General features: G+C 52.1%; 1 protein-coding gene across 2 annotated transcripts; it reads right to left on the reverse strand.

Moving 5' to 3' along the window:
* Positions 1-294: 294 nt before the first annotated feature.
* On the reverse strand, positions 295-16,811 carry AMOTL2 (angiomotin like 2). Of its 2 annotated transcripts, none has more exons than XM_045030702.1 (10): positions 16,658-16,811; positions 12,878-13,710; positions 9,371-9,635; positions 6,941-7,085; positions 6,362-6,454; positions 5,180-5,475; positions 4,531-4,823; positions 4,023-4,234; positions 3,494-3,673; positions 295-2,367 (listed from the first exon to the last, which is right to left on the reverse strand). In XM_045030702.1, the coding sequence occupies exons 2-10, from the start codon at positions 13,624-13,626 to the stop codon at positions 2,309-2,311; spliced, it is 2,292 nt and encodes a 763-aa protein (XP_044886637.1). In that variant the 5' UTR covers positions 13,627-13,710; positions 16,658-16,811; the 3' UTR covers positions 295-2,308. The 2 variants fall into 2 exon arrangements, with proteins under 2 accessions (XP_044886637.1, XP_044886638.1); XM_045030703.1 differs by lacking the exon at positions 16,658-16,811 and adding an exon at positions 15,423-15,440.
* Positions 16,812-19,066: the final 2,255 nt, after the last annotated feature.

Below are 19,066 nucleotides of genomic sequence, written 5' to 3' on the forward strand. Positions count from 1 at the left end.
ATATTCAGGTTGTTGGTTTTCTCGTTGACTGTGGAGGTTATTCTTCAGTTGCTTGAACAGACATCAGTTGTCTCTTAAAGAGACATTCTCATGAGTGTCAGTTTACTTGAAACTGACAGTGCCACCTTTCTGTCTACAAAGGCTGTACCTATTACACTTCCAAAAAAAATACATAAAAGATTCTGATAATTGGGAGAAGTTGGTGGGGAAAAACATATCCTTTTTTAATGAGTGCATAGGGATTCAGATCTCTCAACATCCATTTCCCACTAACTCAGAGACACACACAGTACCCCTTTGTCAGTATTTATTTTTTTATTAAAATATTGTTATACCAAGTGGAATGCTACAGCAATCTCGGTATAGGGCAGCATAACAAAAACAGCCAGGTTTACATTTAAATACTTAAAGATAACTTAAAACACACAAACAAAAAAACCTCATTGTCTTTGGCAGAAAAAAGTTCACAGCACAAAAATACTTAAAGAAATACCAATATTAATATAAAATATATTAAGTTGTTTTTTTCTCTTTCATAGTTTTTGTTTTGTTTTGCACTTTGTAAACAATGCACCAGAACCAAAACACATTTTTTACATGTCTGGGGGAGAAAATAAAAAATGCAGTTGTCCAGCAAATGCACAGATATTTATATATGAAGGCCAAGGGAAGAAAGCATTGGAGTTCAGTGGATTGAGAAACTCTCAATTAAAATCAGAATAGGCTACTGTCAAAAGCCAGCTGTCAGTAGACAAGGGGGTGTATGAGACCTGTGAATAAGTGAGTGAATATATCTTGGTGCAGTTCCAGGGATGGGGCAAATCAACTCCTCCACAACAAAATCAGACATGCTTGTTTCACGTTGGGAGTGTTTTTTCATCCCTGGTTTCATTCCCCTCACTTTTTTTTTTTTTTTTTGCGCATAAACACAAGCTCCCTTCAGCTGAAACATACACACAGCTTCTGGTATGTATAAAGGCTCCCATCCTGAGATCCTTACCCTCTCAAGCATTGTGTTTGCACGTGGCTGTGAATGGTGCTACTGGTGCATATACGTCATGAGAGTCAGAGTCCGGTGCTTGGGCAGCCTCACTTAGCGCTTCTGATTTGATGGAGCTATTCTGATTTACATCATCTGAGGATCTGCCCCTTCCCCAGCTGAGAGCCCAGGAGCTCAAACACATACCCAGCCACCCACCACCATTTGGCACGCGGCTGGTATTGAAACAAACAGAAGGGAAATTCCAGTTGGAGGAATCATGGGAAAGTGCCCAAAAGGAAACGGAATCTGATGGACGCCAATGAGGGGTATTTAACTCTGGAGACAAACAGGATATGAAATGGAGAAAGAGAACGAGCACAGGACTAGAGAGCCAAAGGAGAGACAAGCGAGGGAGGGTGAACGGCTAAGGGGCAAGAAGGTTCCACAGAGAGCAGGAAAGGGGTCAGGAGGGACAAAGGCCATGGCAGGGAGGGAGGAATTTGAAATGATAAATACAGGGTTTGCTTTTGTTTACAAAACGGGGTTATTTACAGAGCCTGTCCTGTCCCCTCCCTCACACCCCCAGATGGGCTGCAGCCTGCCAGCACTGCAGCCTCCCCAGGAGAAGTGCCTCTGGGGACCAGCCACTGGGCACCAGCTGGATACTCAAAATCACCCTCACCCAAAGCATTTCCAGTCCTCTCAACAGGAGGGGAAAGGGGGTTGGGAGGCACAGGGAGGGGCAGGAATTGTGGCCATGCCACCACAATGCAAGAGCTACTCCTGGCAGCGTGACCTTGGAGAGCGAGTACCAACAGAGGGTCCAATGAAACAGGCAGGCCAGTCCTTCCAGGATCAGTTTCTAGCAATGCACAGCATGCCGCCCTCCTCCAGGTCACAGATGGAGAGCAGGGGAGAGCTCCGTGCCTCTTCACTTCCTTGTTTCCTGCGACATACCAGCGGCAAAGGGAACTTGAGACGGTCCTTCCCAAGCACAGGCGCCTTGCACAAGGGCTGGCCCAATGGGGCGGATGGAGCAGGTAGCAAATGAGCTCTGCTGTGATGGAAAGCGGGCGAGATAAATGGCAACTGATGGATGCAAACCGCAGCGGCAGCTTCCCTCCCAGCCCTCGCAGTGTGGCTCTGCTGCATGCTCTCCTGCAGTCCTGCCCCCAAACGCCTTTTGTCCAGGAACTCTCCATGCCACAAGCCCAGCCAGGCTCCCGGTAACTGAATGGCTCCTGAATCAGCATTTTCCCCAGCAGATCTCTCCTCTGACCAGGCCAGCGTGCAGGGACAGAGAGGATGGTGGGCACCTGCCCTTCCTCAGATCAGAATTTCTACCATGTCTGACAGGCTGATGGTCCTGGCAGCAGACACGGTCTCTGCAAGGAAACAAACCACCTTTAGATTGTGAACTCTCTCTAGCTGGGACTGGCTCCTGCTTTTATGTCTGTGCAGCACCTAGCACAATGAAGCCCTGATGCGCCCCATGGAAATGCAAACATTTACAACAGGGCCATTAGATTTACTTGAATCCATAATGAATACATATGACAGCTTGGGCCCAGCCCCTAAAACATGACAAGTGATTTTGGGGGCCCACCTTGTTTCAGACAGCACTGAGCACCCCCCCTCTGAGAATCAGGCCCTTTTAAGGTGTCTTCGGCTAGGCTCCCCAAATCACTAGTCACTTGTATAACCCTAGCCCTCTCCCATCAGCCCCTCTGATGGGGCCCACACACACACCCTATGGGGACAACCATCACCAGCGGTTAATGCAAACCAAATGGCATATCAGAGCCAACCCAGCTCCCTGCACTCACTTGAACCCCACTCCCTCGAACTGTCAAGGGGAGAGTGCTTGGCTCCTGGCTTTCCACTGGCTGCAGGGCCTGGGGCAGAGGGTGGAGAGAGGAGCAGGGGGATTCTTCTCGTGTTTGTGGTTTTCTCTACAGATGGTAAAGCCCAGGCAGAACGCTGCACAATTAGCTGGGGGGGGGGGGGCGGAGGAGAGGGAGCCTCTCTGATTCCTCCCTCCTGACTCTTAAAACCATTAGCAGAAAAACCGGATTCTCCCACTGAAGATCAGGGCGGGTGTGCTAGCCTGTGGCGTGCTGATAAGCTGGGCTTTAGTTCAGATCTGCAGGCCCAGATCAAAGCCCAAAGGAATCAGTGAGAGAGAAAACTTTCGAGACACTCTCTTTCCTCTCCCTTCCTTCTTCTCTTTCCTCTGGTTTTTCCCACACTCTTTCCTGGTCCACGCCCCACCTAGCCCTGCAGTATTTCATCCCCACTGTGTATCTCGCACTCAGGATTAGTCACTGGCAGGAGGCTGAGCCCTGGCAGCCAGGGCGGAGTACCCAGCTCCTTGCTCACTCCTCGGCTATGCAGGGCTTGTACGGCACCCCTGGCAGAGGGAAGGGAGGTCTCTGGGTTCACCCTGGGCACAGCCTCGCAGGGATTCCACAAGCATGTATTTCCCAGGGCAGCGGGGCAGGCAGGACTTACCCACGGAGTGCGCCGGGCTGCTGTCGAGCTGGGCGCCAGGCCCCTCATCCAGACTGCCGAGGCCGCTCTCAGGCACGCCATCTGTCTGGGTGCTCCCATCTTTGCTGCCACGTTTGGAGTGGAAGGTGAGAGGGCCGCAAGGAGATGGTCTGGGCGTTTCCTCCACTGGGACTTTGCCTGCTGGAGGGAGAGGAGCAGCCACCTTTAGATTTTAAATACTGAGGTGAACTTGATTGGCTCTGGGCTCTTACTGGCTTTTAGTGAGCCAGGCCTGACCTGACTGGCAGACAATCAGAGAGCTACATTTCTGTGCTGTGTCCCAAGGCTCTCTCTGATGGCCATTGTGATCAGGGTGCATGTCAGGGAGAGCCCCCTCCCAGCAGGAAACACCCCAGCTCAGTGCAGCTGAATACCAAAGGATGGAAGCGTTGGAGGAAACACAGCAAAGGGAGCTTTCAAGCAGGGCTTTAATGCTAATGAAGGGGCAAGTAGCCTGTGACTCCCTCCCCACAGGTGAGACTCCTCTTACCTGGACTCCCTCTGGAAGGGCCCTCGACCAACCGTTCACCGTGGGCGGCCCCCTGCCAATTCTGGGCCCCCGAGGCAGCAAAGATGGACGGCACAGACTTGGCCGGCCGAAGGGAGCCCTGCAGACTCTTGCTGGGATCCTTCCGCGAGCGCTGCTGCAGAATTTTGATGACTGCATCCTTCTCCAATATTTGGGCATGAAGTGCTTTTAACCTGGGGTACACAAGAGCAAGGCACAAAGTGAGAGAGATGCTGGTGATTTTATTCCACAGGGTGAGTGACGCTTCACCAGCTCCTTCATCATGCGGTGTTCCCTTAGCATCACGGCCAAGGAAACTTCGCTCCGTCAGCGCACATGGCAAGGACACCTATTTGCCATGGCTGCTGGTTGACCAACTGGGAAGCCAGTTTCTAAATGCTCAATGATGCGAGTGACATAAAAATCCCAAGACTGATGATAAGGAAGGCCAACAAAAAATATGCCCTGTGAAGCCACTCGCAGGACCTACCTGTTCTCCATCTCCTGGTGCTTGTGATTGGCCAAGAGGAGATCCTCGTCAAAGCTGTTATTGGGGGAGTGACGCGGGGAGTGGTTGATGATAGTCGTGTCTCGCTGCGCAGCAGCGGTGGCGGCTGCGTCCATGGCAAACTGCCTCATGGTGCATTCCTCCAGATACTTCTGCTCCCACTTGGTCATGTCTGCCTCCAGGGCTAGGATCTTTTCTTCCCTCTCTCTCAACTGTTCGGCCAGCATGTGGGCACTCAGCTCTGGGGATCCTCCGGTCGGGGCTCCCACCTGTCTCTGTATTGACACAGGAAAAATGACACACAGCATGAGACTGAATCATGAAGAGAAAGGTCCTTTGAGTGCAATGATCAGAGATGGGCCCAACCTGCACGGATCCAGGTTTCTCCAAAGTGTGGGGATACTTGAATTAGACTCCTCTCTAACCATTACGCTGTGCCCCATCCTCAGGAGTCTGGCACATCTGGGCCTTGCCTGCACTAGCCCTTCCATGCAACCTGTCCCCATTGAAGCACCACAGCTGGCAGTGCTCGTGCCACAAGGGGACTGGTGCCACCAGGGTTTTGAGCAACCGTCTCACTAGCCCCGCTTTGCTGCTGGCCTCAACCCTAGTTCCATGAACTCCTTCTCACCTGCTGAGCCCGCAGCATCTTCAGCTCCTGCTCCAGGCGGGTGCGGAGACGCAGTTCCAGCTGCTCACGCTTTTCACAGGCGGCCTGGAGCTGGCCCAGGGCCTGCTGCAGCCTCTCCACCTTCTCCACGTATGCCCGCTTCCTCCTCAGCTCATCCTCGGTCTTAGCTGCCCGTGTTTGGGCGTTGCTTAGTGCCTGCTCCAGCAGCTCCGCCCGCCGGCGCTGGTCCTCGTTGGCGCTGCGCAGCCGCGAAATCTCTCGTTCCAGCTTCTCTTTCTCCTGCTGGTGCTCGTAGCCTAGAAACGGCACAAGGAGCAAATACATTAGCTAATGGTTGTAGCTGCTTCATCCACTCAGGACGTTCCCAGCTGCAATAATTTCATTCCAGTACATATCGGAGGGACTCCGGCTCAGAGCTATTGCATTAGGATTCTGGCATCAGATATGATGGGCAATTGCCATGAGAAAATCTAAGTATCTGCTCTGAAAATATCTGCCCAGGGAGGAGTCCACCCCGCTGACGCTAACAGGCTCCCAGTCTCTCTCACACCGAGATGTCTGTGCTGTGCTGGAGAGCGGGTACCCACAGGGGGTCCAATGTGCTGTGGGTGGGAACAATGACAGTCTGGGGTTGTGCCCCCTTTCCCCTCCCTTGGATTTTCATGGGCATTTTGCTGCCAGCCATGGACGTGGAATCAAGCCAGGAAGAGACTGTCAGGCCCATCCCAATCTCTGGCAAAAACGTTTTCTCCTTAAAAAAAAAAAAAAATCCAATGTGCAAGAGAAAAAGGGCTCTAGCCTAGGTCTGGGATTCAGAGCGGAGGGAGTGCTGACTGTGTGCTGGAACAGCCAGAACAGCCGCTGGAATGCAAAGAATCCAGGTCACACTGATGGCTGCTATGATTAATGGCTCTGGTTTGAGTGCCAAGAACAGCTTAGCTCTCCCTGGGGAATGGCAAAAGCTTCCAAGAGAGGATCCACCTCCTCTCCTATCTTAAAGGGACCTTACCCTTCCTTCCTAACACACACACCCTGAAAGCATGCCAACCTGCTCTGATCCACCAGGCCACAGAGTGACAGGGCAATGCGCAGCAGGGCTGGCCATGCAGCGAGCCATGCAGACACAACTGCACAGCTCTGCACAGCACCTCCACTGTGACCAAGCATTCCCCCAGGACTTACTTTGTGCAAGCAGTTTCGCCACGGTCCCCTGGCTGCCTTCTGGGTTCTCCTGCTGCTTGCTGGCCAGCTGTTTGTTTGCAGATTCCAACCGTTCTGTTTCAGATTAAACAGACAGAGATAGAATTTTTAGAATTTAATTGACTAGGAACAGCCTGGTTCTTGGAAGACACTGGTGGTATCTTGAAACCTAATCTCCCTGAAATGCTCCTGATGTACCAGGAAACGTGTCAGGAGACAGTTTGCTGGGGATCTGTCACCAGAGATGAGGGTCACAAGACTGGGACCAACAAGGGGGAGTCACAAACTGGTACTGGATGTGGCCTCAACAATGGGATCAGAACAGAACCAGGTCCGACAACATGAGGCCAAGAGTCTGCACAGAACAAGGGCCTACATAGTGGAGATGGACAACTGCTCGAGTGGCTTATGGAGGGAGCACCAACGTGGGGAGGCTCAGCTCAAGGCACAGCATGTATCTAACAACAATTATCTTCTCTCGAAATGAATGACACAGCCCAAAAAGGAGTGCACCTTTCCACTCTCCCTAGCCCCTGTCTAGTGCTGTCTACAGTTTCTTACCTTTCAGATCCCGGTTGAAATCCTGAAGCCGCCGCATCTCCCCATCCTTCTTGTTCCTCATGGTTTTCTCCAATGCTTCTCGTTTGGAAGATGCCTTCATCAGGTTTTCATAGTCCTCGGAGATTCGCTGAATCTCCGTTTCCAGCTGTGGGGGGAAGAAACAACAAGCTGAAGTTAAACATTCTTGGGATGGAGAAAAGACCAGAGGAGAAGATGGCTGGATGGCACCAGTAGATGTTTCAATGTGAAGTGCATTGCAAAAGCAACACCACAAACCAACATGGCTGCAGTGTCTGTCACCAGTAAAGGGCTGGGTTTAAGTCCCACACTAGAAGACTAGTGACATGAGTCTGGTGGTCTCATCCTGCTCCTTACTTGTGCACAACACATGACTCCTGGGCCCTGTTCAGCCAAGGTCTAAGCACTGGAATGAATGGCAGGAGCCTTACAGGTCAGGACTGAGGTGCAAAGAAGAAGCTTGCTCTCTGCCCACCTGTACATGCCTGCCCCACGCCAGTGAGTATTACACACGCCAATAGGAGAACAACATACACTTTCTCGCCACCTCACTCAAACTACAAACAACCCCACACCAGCAGGTGCCACCTACAAACGGCTTTGGAGTCTAGTAGTGCCCTGCACAATGATTTGCATAACTGTACCCACCATGCAGTGCTGCTTTCCCATCTGCCTCCTGAGCAGCCACTCGAAAGGCCCATTTATTATAAGCCCACTGCAACGACACCAGGCCCTTTGGAGACTTTGGGCCTGGGTTTAAGCCCGTTCTTTTTAGAAGGCACCAGTCATCTTCAGTGATAAAACTCCCCCAGCTTCCCACAGAGAAGCACTTGTCTTTTCCTTCCTGGGATGTTCCACCCCTTCCCAGGTAAGGAGATAGCTCTGCTGTCCCTCCACCCCCTGAAGCTGCCCTCTTGGAGCGGCTCCTCTTGCAGGACCAACCCTTCCGTTTTCCATGATGGGATGGCTGCATGAGAGTGGAAGGTGTGCCATAGGGGGCTGAATCACTCTGATAAAGCTTCTTGGTACACAGTCCTTCCTATTCCTGGCTGGCTCTGGCTCCTTAGTGTGCCCTTCCCTTTGGCCATGTGGAAAGGTCAGGCCCTTATGTCTGTAACACTAAAGGGATCAGAGACCCTCCTCATGGATCTGTCTTGCTGCGATGAACCTGATGGGAGATACAAGCTATGCATGCACCTAACTGGATTATGAAACAAGCTGTACTGGAGAAGTACTATCATCTCTCTCCACACTGTCTCCACTCTTCCTCTCGCTGCTGCTCCATCCTGCCTAGCGGATTCCTGGCCTCCTCCCCAGCTCCAGCACATGCCCCTGCCTTTCCACCTCCGCAGGCCTGGCACGTGCCCCTCCCAATGGCCCGTTTGTTCTAAGGGGAGAGGCTTTCCCGGTGGCTGCGGCTGTGCTGGAACAGGCCTCCCCTTGTATGCCTCTGCACAAAGGGCTTTCTGTGGCAGCGCAGCACAGACCCCAAGGGGAGGGACGGCCAGAGAGGGCCCAACTGTTAACAGAGATGGTGAATGGACTCTTTTTTATCCATCCAACAACTGCCTTGGCTGAGGACCTGTTGTGCTGTGTGCTTCTGAGCCACAGCTGTTCAGAGGGATGGCGGGGGGAAGAGATTAAACATATGAAAGGGGATGAAATTTCTCAGCAGCTGTCTGCTCTTTCTCTAGGCAAGAAACAAAACCAAACCCCATCCAGAGAACGAAGCTAGGAACACGAGGAGCTTGGCTGACAACGAGTGAGGTGTAGTGCAAATGCAAGTGAAGAACAGGCAAGCACTGAGCAAGCTTTCTCTACAGCCCTCTCCAGACTCTTCTATCCTGACCTGTGTAATTACCTTGCTGTCCAGTTCCTGGCCTTCTCCTTCAAAATTCTGCCAACGCACCTCAATCCCGACAAAAGTGGGATGACATGTGCACTGTCTCTAAATCCAGCACCCAGAGCTAGACAGGAGGGGGCTGGTGGAGGTTCTAGGGAGAAGCTCTGCAGTGAAGCAGACAGAGTGACTTCAGGGCTAACACTGAGATAAAGCTCCTTGTTCAGCATTCACAGAAAGCAATCCTACAGTTCCCGGACACAAACCGAGTCTGTCCTGGACAGACTGCCTGCCAGGCTGTGTTATCTCAGACGAAAAGCAGCCAATGAAATGAAAACATCCAAGTCTCATTTCAAATGACATGTTGGAATCAAAGTTGAAAGGTGACATGCAAACCTACTGCTCCTGGCAGTCCTGCCCCCTGCCAGGGTCCTGAGCCTGCCTGTACGTTGCCCCAAGGCCCAGATGTTCACAGGTATCCAATGGGAGTTAGTGGCCTGCATATCTTTGAGGAGCTGGGCCCTAGAGCTTTGGCTGGAAAGACTGGTGGGGTGCTGGCTCCACACATTTACCTTCTGAATCCGGCTTGCTTTTTCACTGCAGCTCTCAAGCTCCCGCCGCAGCTTTTCGTTTTCCCTCTGGAGCTTCTCACTCTCCCTCAGCAGCTTCTCATTCTCCCTTAGCACCGTCTCCATCTGGGCCAAGTGGCTGCTGGCTGATGCGGCCTGGGCTGTCATCAGAACCTCCATTCCAGCTGGAGTAAGGGAGCCCAGTGGGCCGTGGCACAGGGCAGCCTGCTGGGGCAGGAAAGCCTGGGGCATATGGGCCTGCATCACCCTGAGAGGTCACAAAAATTCAACAGAGACACTCAATAGCATTGTTCTGCGCCTGCCAGGACACACGGTAAATCAAGGATAAGAGATGGAGTGACGGGCATGGCTGGGATGATGTGCCACTGAGTGGCTTCTGGCAATATCCAATCCCCAGCAGACCTCACACCATTATTTCTCTCTCCTTGAACCCCTGGGGCAGGGATTGTCTTTTTGTTCTGGGTTTGTACAGCACCTAGCGTCATGGTACCAGCACCTGGTACCATAATCAGGGCTCATGCGCACTATGGTAACACAAACAAATCATACGTCTGTCGACAGAGCTTCTGGGAGGAGGTTTTTATCTCACCATTTTAAATATTTACTTGAACCTAAAGGGGGACAATGTTCCCCGGGAATGTCAGAAATCTTTGAGGCCCCCCTCTCTGCCCTGGGATGAGTGGCACCATCTCATTTAGGGCTGTAGCGCATGCAGCCCTGCATCTACGGAACCCTTACAAGATCAGGTTGATAGGGCAATCTTTCCCAACGCACCTTTCAGACAGAGATCAAGGCATGCCTGTTTTTCAAAGTATAGATTCCATGGCAATTATTAGCACCACTTCTCGGCTACAGAATATGATTTCAAAACCACTCAGCATCGGCCTAACTCTGCTCTCACTGAAATCAGTGGGAAAACTGCCATCAACTTCAATGGGAGCAGAACTAGGTCAGTGCTGAATGCTTTTGCAGATCCCACCTACAGTGTATGTGGTAAGATGCGCCCTTGCACTTCATTTGCTTGTCAGAGAGCTTATGTCAAATTTTCAAAAGCACTTAAATCACTGAGGAGCCTAAGTCCTGTTTTCAAAAATGATCTAGGCACTAGGACCAGATTTTAAAGGGATTTAGGCACCTAAAGATGCAGATTAGTGCCCAGTGAGATTTTCAATAGCATCTAGGTGCCTAACTCCCATTGATTTCAAGAACCAGTGGCTTTTAGTGCCTAAGCCACTTTTGAAAATGGGATTTAGTCATCTAGCTCCTTTTTTATTTTTAATTCATGTTTAAAAAGAAACTTTATACCATCCAACACCATCACGCCAGTGCTTAAGAACACAATAAGAATACACTTATCAGAGACAGCCAAGCGGAGTGAAATGTCACCACAGAACTGCCCCGTCTCTTATCAAGCTCCCAGAAGTTAAAGGAAATGCCTATTCCCCTACGCAGCGGTGCCAATTACAAGGGAGGAACATCCCCCCACCCCAAAGCTTTTCCACTGCTCCAAGTTCTATAGGCCACAGAACTGGGGTGTGTGTGTGTGTGTGTGACCACTTTTAATCAGTGAGCTTGTACTAATTGCTATGGCTCCTGCCGGAGCAGTGCAGAGCTTGGTCACAACACCACTGAAATTTGACCTGGCCACCCTTCTGTCCAGCCACACGGGTGGCTGGGCCAAATGATGGAGAACAGGGGAGTCTGCCGAGATCACAACTTTTGGCATTGGCTCATGCACTGTGTGGGTCAGAGGGGAGACTCCCCACCAGCTAAGGGAGATGAGTGGGGACCAGAGCTTGTCCTGCCCACTAAGAAATATCTGCATTGGCATCACTGCCCCAAGGTGGTCCCTTACTAAAAACATACCATGAATAAACATGTCCTGTACTTGGTGGGAAAGGGGTGCTAAGCAGACCAACACTGTTACAGGGACCTCTGCTTTAACGAATCTTTAGGGCAACTGCTAAGAGGGCAAAGATACCATAGCCCCAATGACAGCTTGGCCACCCTATGGGAGCCTGACCGTCAGGTGCTTCCCAGAAGGCGCCATGGCTGCACATGAGCAAGGGCTGGCTGTAAATGTGGGGCTGCATTCCTGGAAGACGATTTGGCAAATACATCTTCCTTTCTGCCTGCACCCCCCTCCCCTCTTTGTTCCCTCCAAAAGAGAGCACTTCCTGTCAGAGATATTATCTCTTCCTGTCAGCATTCACTATGGCTTGCCCAACAGCACATGCTGCTACTCAGCCTCGCCACCTTTCCCAACTGTGCAGCTAGCTGAGAAGACCTGGGGAGAGTGGGCAGCTGGGAAATGGTGGGTGGTGGAGAAGGGAGAGAACACCCAGGGGGAACACTCGGGGTTTAGTTTCTCCTCTGCTACTCTGTATTTCCCTTGTTATAAGCAACCAAACAGCGCTTTCTGATGTGCTCAAATTGCCAGGAAAAGCGGAATGCCCTACAGTGGCTAGGACCCATAACACCAGATGTAGGCTTCCACTGTTAGTGACACAGGCCATAATGCTAACAAGGCTCTGTGTGCAGTTAGAGTATCTGCTGAAGAGAAATAGGCACTTTTCACCCAGCACTAACACTCCACTTACCAACCCTATGCTGCAGCCAAGAGAAGAGGGACCTCAACTGCCAGTGTAACGGAGAGCACAATTCACCCTTAGGATTGCACTGGGTGCAAGCTGGGGGGCAGACTCTGGGCTTTGGCATTTGCACAGTGGATGAGAAGCAAAACCTAGTATCAAGGGGGTGGTACGTGGCTAGGCACAGATTTGTATTTAGCAAGGTTCCCCCTAGGACTGGTCGGTAAGAACTCATCACTTTCACCTTCCTATCAGTGCAGAAAGGCAAGTTCCCAGTGCCCAGGTGCTACTCAGCCCTCAGAGTGTGCATTCCCTCTGGGGACAGCACCGGTAGTTTTCCACATAGCTGGGCCTGCTTCCTTTCTCCCTTCCAAATTTAGCCACTTCCTGATTCAATTCCAACTCCTCAATTAACCAGAAATTCCACTCAGAACACAAGGGGAAAGCGGCTGTGAAGACAACTTCATCTGCAAAACAATGGGTCTAATTTAGCCCTGGCGAAGCCACCCCAGAGACAAATATAGCCCATGAGCTTCAAAAGTCAGACTGCAAGTCCCTTCCCCACCCATTTCTGCCCACAGAATAGGGCAGCACTTCCAAAGTCGTAAGGATTCATGCAGCCAGGGGATGAACATTGTAGGGTCCCTACAGCTCATCTCCTTATTCTGCAACATGCAGGTTTCTCTGCGTATGCAACCAGCCTTGGCATTCCAAACCCATAGAGGCTCCCCAGCCACAGCTTGTCTGTGAGCCAGTCGGTGTTGCATCGACATACCCAATCCCCTTCCCACACGGCTGTTGAAGTCCCAGGAACTGAGTGCACGCCAGGAAGGAAGGGACTGGCAATGCATGCTACGCCGCTGTGAAGTGCGAGGTGCTAGACAAATGTTTTGGTTACCTGACTTCAGGGTGCTGAAATCCTGGCCCTTCCCTGGAGCAATGCCTGGGATCTGCCAGGTAACCAACTGCAGGCTCCTGGGGGGGGATGATGTAGGGGTACTCTGGAGGGGGCCCCCGTGGCTCCACCCCCTCAGTATGCTGCCCTCTTGGGGCTGACAGCTGGAAGTGCCTCGATAGCTGGGGATAACTGTGGGAGGAGCTCATGTGGTTCTGGGCCTTGGCTCCATTCCTCTCCAGCGACATCTGCATGAGGCGTTCGCTCAGTGACCTCACATGCCCATGCTTCAGCTCCTTTAGTGACTCGTCCTGGCGCTTGCTGCTGCTGTCAGGAGCATAGGCCCTTCGTTGGCCAGGCTCAGCAGGGGCGCCTGGACAGGGCACCCCAGCCTGCTGTCCTCGCTGTGAGGCATAATACTGGGAATGCGCTTTGGCCTCCTCGTAGGTGGGGAGCTCCTCGCCCTTGTGCTGAGGCTGGTAGAGCCGATACACGTTGTTCTCCAGGTAAACGTGGTCACAGTGATGCTCCTGGCCCTGGGGCTCCTGCCGTGTGGACTGCTGGACCATCTGGCTCTCTTCTTGGGTGAGACTCTCCAGTGAGGAGCGAGGGCTGCCCATGCTCCCACCTCCGCGCAGCGCCTGCTGCTGAATAGCCAGCAGCGTGCGGTTCTCGGTGAGGTTCCCGTATCTCAACTGCTCCTGGATGAGCCGGTGCAGGACTGTCCCAGAGGAATCTTCTGCCGTCCTCATCCTTGGCTAGTCAATTGGCAAGGGGCTGCCACCAGGAACAGTAGATGCAATACAATCCCAAGGATCTAGCAGCACCCAAGGAGCCTACAAGAGACGAACACAGGAATCAGGAGGCAGCTCTCAGTCAGGGGTTTGCTCATTACATATTTTCAGAAGATTTAGTTTGCCAGGAGTCCCAGTGTGGCACTCTGCCAGGAAAGACTCAATTGACCCTTTAGTCACATACTCATAGCCTAGCAGAGCGGGGGAGGAGGGGGGACTCTGAGCAACATCCCATCCCTTTGCCGCCATTAAGAAGGGCAGAACCAGACCCAGGCTGAACGCTAATTCCATGGGAGGCCACTGAGAACTAGGCCCTTGGCAACCCTGCGGAGGCTGGAAGTGGACCAGTCCTGGCAGGCTCAGTTGCAGGGAACTCAGCTCTCATACAAAAAGCCTCCCTGTCCAGAGCTTCAGTGAGCCCCTGAATCCCCATCTCATCTTACGTGTCCAAAAGGGAGCAGCTCTTGGTGGGGAGTGAGGACTGTCAAGTCTGGGGATCTCTGCTGGCTTCCCAGTGGGGTGAACAGCCTCAGCACCTGAGCTTAGCATGAGTGCATTTGAGAGTCAGGGTGACTGTTCTACATAACTTGATTTACTGCTCTGGAAAGACAGGTCACAGGATCCTAGTAACTTGTGCAGTCAGAACCCCTTTATTTGGTTCACTTAGTGCGTGTCTCTCTCTACATGTGCCAGGCAAGGTAGTCAAGGGAAAAGCTGGGACTGCTGTCTAAGAAATTCATTCAGTTCACTGAACAGAGCCAAACTCATTACTCAAAATAGTAGGCCAATGCAGAACTTTTAGTAAGTGAGACTCCTGTTAGTCTAGCTTTGATTGTGGGGGCAGGGAAGAAGTTCTGTTAAGTGTAACGAAGCCTGTGCTTTGAGCTCAAACCACCATTACAACAAAATATCCTAGATTTGGCGAGCCCAAGTTACACTGGCAGAGAATGTTCCTAGTTCCTGTGTAACCTGCAGGACAACAGCTACAGTCCACAAAGCAAGAGGATTTCAGTTTCCAGTACTTTCCGTCTCCTTAAAGAAGAGACTTGTCATATTTGGGCCAACACATAGAATTTGTAAACGGAAGCTCCTACAAAACCTAAAATCAACCAGAAATATTTTGTGGATACAATCTTGAACAATTCCCATAGGATCTAATTGTTTTAAACAAATAATCACCCCCCCCCCATTTGCACACATTGCAACATTATGATCCTGAATGAGAGTGAAATTGACTCAAAAGTGTAAAGGGCTCATCTATTGTCATTGCCCCAGTGAATCGCAAAATATAATAAAAGCTTCATAGTGAAAAGTCACAAAATAATCCTGATTTTCAAGATTATTTCAGTTTTAATCATCTACATTGTTATGGTGTTTTATGTACGTATGCACACATGCTTTTCATACATCTACTGACATTTTAAATATAAAACCCTTATCTTAATGAATCAGCCATGCCTGGAGACACCAATGTGGGGGTCGACCCTAAAAACATTCTCATAACTTTTTTGCAGTCCCTGGCAATCAGAAACTGCAGCTGTAGCCCAGGTTTGTCTATGGCTAGTAGCTTACTGAAGAGGGATGCTAGCCAGGGAAGTTCTATCACTGTTTTTAAGTTGCATGTCCTCCTCTGCACTCAAACTTTAAAGTGAATTCCTAAGTAGACATTTGATCACCTGTTTCTAGTCTCATGCTAATGCATGTGGGTTGGCAAAGGGAGATTGCTAATCTCATATTGCTTCATACAAACATACCTCAAATATTGGCTCCCAACACAAAAAGTTCTTGACCAGGTTTTCCCTGAAGGTGAAATTAGGAAACTCTAAACAGGCTACCTTTCCCGAGCCTCATTTCAATGCTGACTCAGACCTCTGAGATTTAAAGCTAACCCCAAACTGCCTTTGGTGAATCAAAATAAAAGAACCACACATCCCCTTCAGTTTCACAAGCCCTGGTGCGTTCTCACAAGGAGGAAGTCTGAAATATTGGGTCAGGGAGCATGACTAGATAGCTAGGAAGGTGGAGAGAACATTCCTCACCCCACCCCTACCATATGTGCTCTTCAACCTTTTACTATCAGAGATTATTTTCACTCCTGGATCTCCAGCCCCAACTGCTTTTTAATGTGGTTGCGTGCCTTTATCCCCCTCCCCTATTTTTATACATTTCTTTAATTTTGCAGTCACAAGAAATTCCCTTTAATGGCACTCAGCATAATTTGAATGAGCAGCATCAAATAAGAGAGGATCATTTAAAAAGAAAAGAAAAGACAACTCAAACGCCAGTTGACATATTCTAGCAAGTTCAAAGGCGATCCAGTGAAAGAACAAGGGTTTGCAACCCAGAAGATCTCCCCGGAAAACTCCAACCGGCTGGGAGGTTACAACAGGGTTGACGTTAAACAGCGAGACATTGCTGTGGCAGCTCCCCCCCATGGAAAAAAACCCTTTCTCGCCTTTACAAAACCCACTGAGTATAACTAACGCACCTAGAGCGCGTTCAGCAATTGCCATCTGCAGAGCAGTGCTAGGGCCCTGCCTTGCTGCCGCTTTGTTTTCCAAATCGTTCAGCACTGACATCACCCGGGTTTGGATTGCAATTAACATTCCTTGTAAGTGAGAACGAGCTCATGGCTGCGGAAAGCATTTTCCGAGCAGGACAAAGAGAATTCTTCAGCTAGCTGGGGGCACTAGCACCTGTGACTGCAAACGAGCCCAGCAAAGTCCTGCTCACCCCCACTCTGCTTATAATGGGTCATAACCCCGGCGCTCCCGGGGGCTTGCAGGAATCCCGGGTCACACGCTGCAGGGGAATGGGGGGAGCCAGAGCGATGGAAAGGGGGGACCCCACAGGCTGACGCGCAGGGAGCGCAGCGTTCCCAACCCGAAGCGGCACGAATGAGTGACCATAGCGAGCCAGGGAAGGGGAGTCGGAGATCGCCCCTCTGGCCCCAGACACGGCGGGGATGGGAGCCCGGAGCGGAACTCACCGAAGCAGAGCAGCCCCGCTGCAGAGCCGGGGGAGGAGAGGCTCGCTCCGCGCCCGGCCGGCTCGCTGTGTGTGTGCGTGCAGCTCGCAGAGATCCTGCCCCCGCGGCTGCTGGCAGGCACTGAGCGCCTCGCCGGCCCCCGCCAGCTGTAATGAGAGCCAAGGAGGCCGGGCTGCGCGAGCGGCTGCTATGCCAGGAATGCGAGAGTTTCAGGTTCCCCCGGGATCAAAGCTAACCACAAATAACCTCTCCGCCTCGGCAGCGGCGGCGCGGCGCGGCGCGGCCTGCAGGGGGCGCGGCCGCCTCGCTCTGTCACACACACGAGTGCGACTAGGGCTGCAGCCTGCCTGGCTCACGCTGGTTTAAAGCCCCGCGGATCGGGAGTCTTGCAGCGCCGCTAGGCCGAAGCTGCTGAGTCCGCAGGCAGCCTGGGCCCGAGTTCCCAACCCTTTGGAGCCACCGCGGGCAGGGCCGGCTCCAGAGCCCAGCGGGGCAAGCACCTGCCTGGGGCGGCCCTTTCCCGGGGGGGCGGCAGGCTGGGCCGGCGGACCTGCCGCAGTCACGCCTGCGGGAGGTCCACCGGAGCCCCGGGAGCAGCGGACCTCCCGCAGGCATGACTGCGGACGGTTCGCTGGTCCCGCGGCTCGGCTGGACCTCCCGCAGGCGTGACTGCGGCAGCTCAACCGGAGCCGCCAGACCTGCGAACCGCCCGCAGCTGCGGGAGGTCCAGCCGAGCCACGCGACCAGAGGACCCTCTGCAGTCATGCCCGCGGGAGGTCCGCTGCTCCCGCGGCTCGGGGGCGCCTCCCGGGCATGACTGCTTGGGGCGGCCAAAAACCTAGAGCCACCCCTGACCGCGGGTGACCAGATGTCCTGATTTTATAGGGACAGTTCCGCTATTTGGGGCTTTTTCTTATATAGGCGCCTATTATCCCCCAGCCCGATTTTTCACACTTGCTGTCTGGTCACCCTAGAACCACCAAGGCTGCCCTAGGCAAGGAACCGTCTCAGCCAGGGCTGAGAAGAGTTTTCCCAGGCTTTCTGCAGCTGACCCTTGTACAGCAGGGGGATCTGTAGGATATGAACCAGGGAGGGTTGCCAATAGGGTGACCAGATGTCCCGATTTTTGGGTTTTTTTTTTTATATAAGCTCCTATTACCCACCACCCCCGTCCTGATTTTTCACAGTTGCTGTCTGGTCACCCTAGTTGCCAATTTGTGTTGGATTTATTCCTGGAGGTTTCGTGACATAATCCAGAGATTCCAGGCCAGTCCTGGAGGGTTGGCAACTCTAGAAACACCTCAGACTTGGTGGATTTGGGACTTTTCTCTTGCCTATAAACTGGGTTATTTACTTGCAATAGGGTGTGTGCAGACAGCTGTAGCATCCATGCCCCCCCTATTGTGCTGGTACTGCACAGATACTTAGAGACAGTTCCTGCTCCAAAGAGCTGATAACTTTAAAAGACAGACAAAAAGGTGGGAAGGGAAACAGAAGCACAAAGACTTGTCCGAGGTAACACAGCAGGGTGGTGGAAGGGCTGGGGGCCTGCAGCCTTATGGCTCCCGACCAGCACCCTCTCCATTAGAACTTGCTTCTGCCCAGGTGAAGTAACTGCTTGGCGCAGCCACTAGACGGTAAAAAAAAGAGCCACATTCACCTCACGTGAGTTACACCACTGAGACGTGCCCAACCCAACTGCATGTGTTCCTCAAAGCCCCTCATGACTCAGAAATGTGCCTAGGAAATCAGCAAGGGGGAATTCTGTGAAACATCATCACAATATAAAAAGGGGAGCTTGGAATGAAAACTATTTTGTAACCTTCATTAGAGCAGTCACCTCTGCCATGACTGCTATTCATGGGCGGCATGTGAACTGCTAGTTGGGGAAGGCTAGCCCCGAGCCTTGCCCCTTCCACTGAAGCCCCACCCCTTCCATGCCCCCAAATCCAGAGCCCCCTCCCCAGGCTGGCTAGTCCCCACCAGCCCCAGAGCCCCAGGAGGGAGAGTGCATGGCACTGCCGCAGTCCTGAGAAGGCAGGTGGTGTGGCCTCAGCCCCTGGAACTCAGTGGCACCACCAAAGCGGGGCCACGTTTGGCTGTTTGGGGAGGCACAGCCTCCCCTATCCACAGCCCATGTTGCTATTACTGTGAGTTTGTTACTAACATGATTGTCTTCAGAATTAAAGCCCCAGTCTTCTGGCTGGGGAAGGATGGTCCAGTGGCGAAGGTGCTAGCCTGGGCAGGCCAGGATCTAATTCCCTGTTTTCCCACAGACTCCTGGGGTAAGTCACTTGGCCTCTCTGTGCCTCAGTTCCCCATCTATAAAATGGGGATAATAGCCCTGCCCTGCCTCACAGGGTTGACGGGAGGAAGGATAAATACACCGTATGTGTGATTCACATGGAG

Source organism: Mauremys mutica, chromosome 9 (assembly GCF_020497125.1).
Source record: "Mauremys mutica isolate MM-2020 ecotype Southern chromosome 9, ASM2049712v1, whole genome shotgun sequence".
Classification (NCBI taxonomy): domain Eukaryota; kingdom Metazoa; phylum Chordata; order Testudines; family Geoemydidae; genus Mauremys; species Mauremys mutica.

Coding starts and splice junctions, on each gene's coding strand:
- AMOTL2 (XM_045030702.1), bottom strand. CDS start 13,626: ATGAGGACGGCAGAAGATTCCTCTGGGACAGTCCTGCACCGGCTCATC. Junction 7,086..9,370: donor AAGCAAGCCGGATTCAGAAG/GTAAATGTGTGG, acceptor TTCCCCCCACAG/CTGGAAACGGAGATTCAGCG. Junction 4,824..5,179: donor AGATGCTGCGGGCTCAGCAG/GTGAGAAGGAGT, acceptor GTGTCAATACAG/AGACAGGTGGGAGCCCCGAC.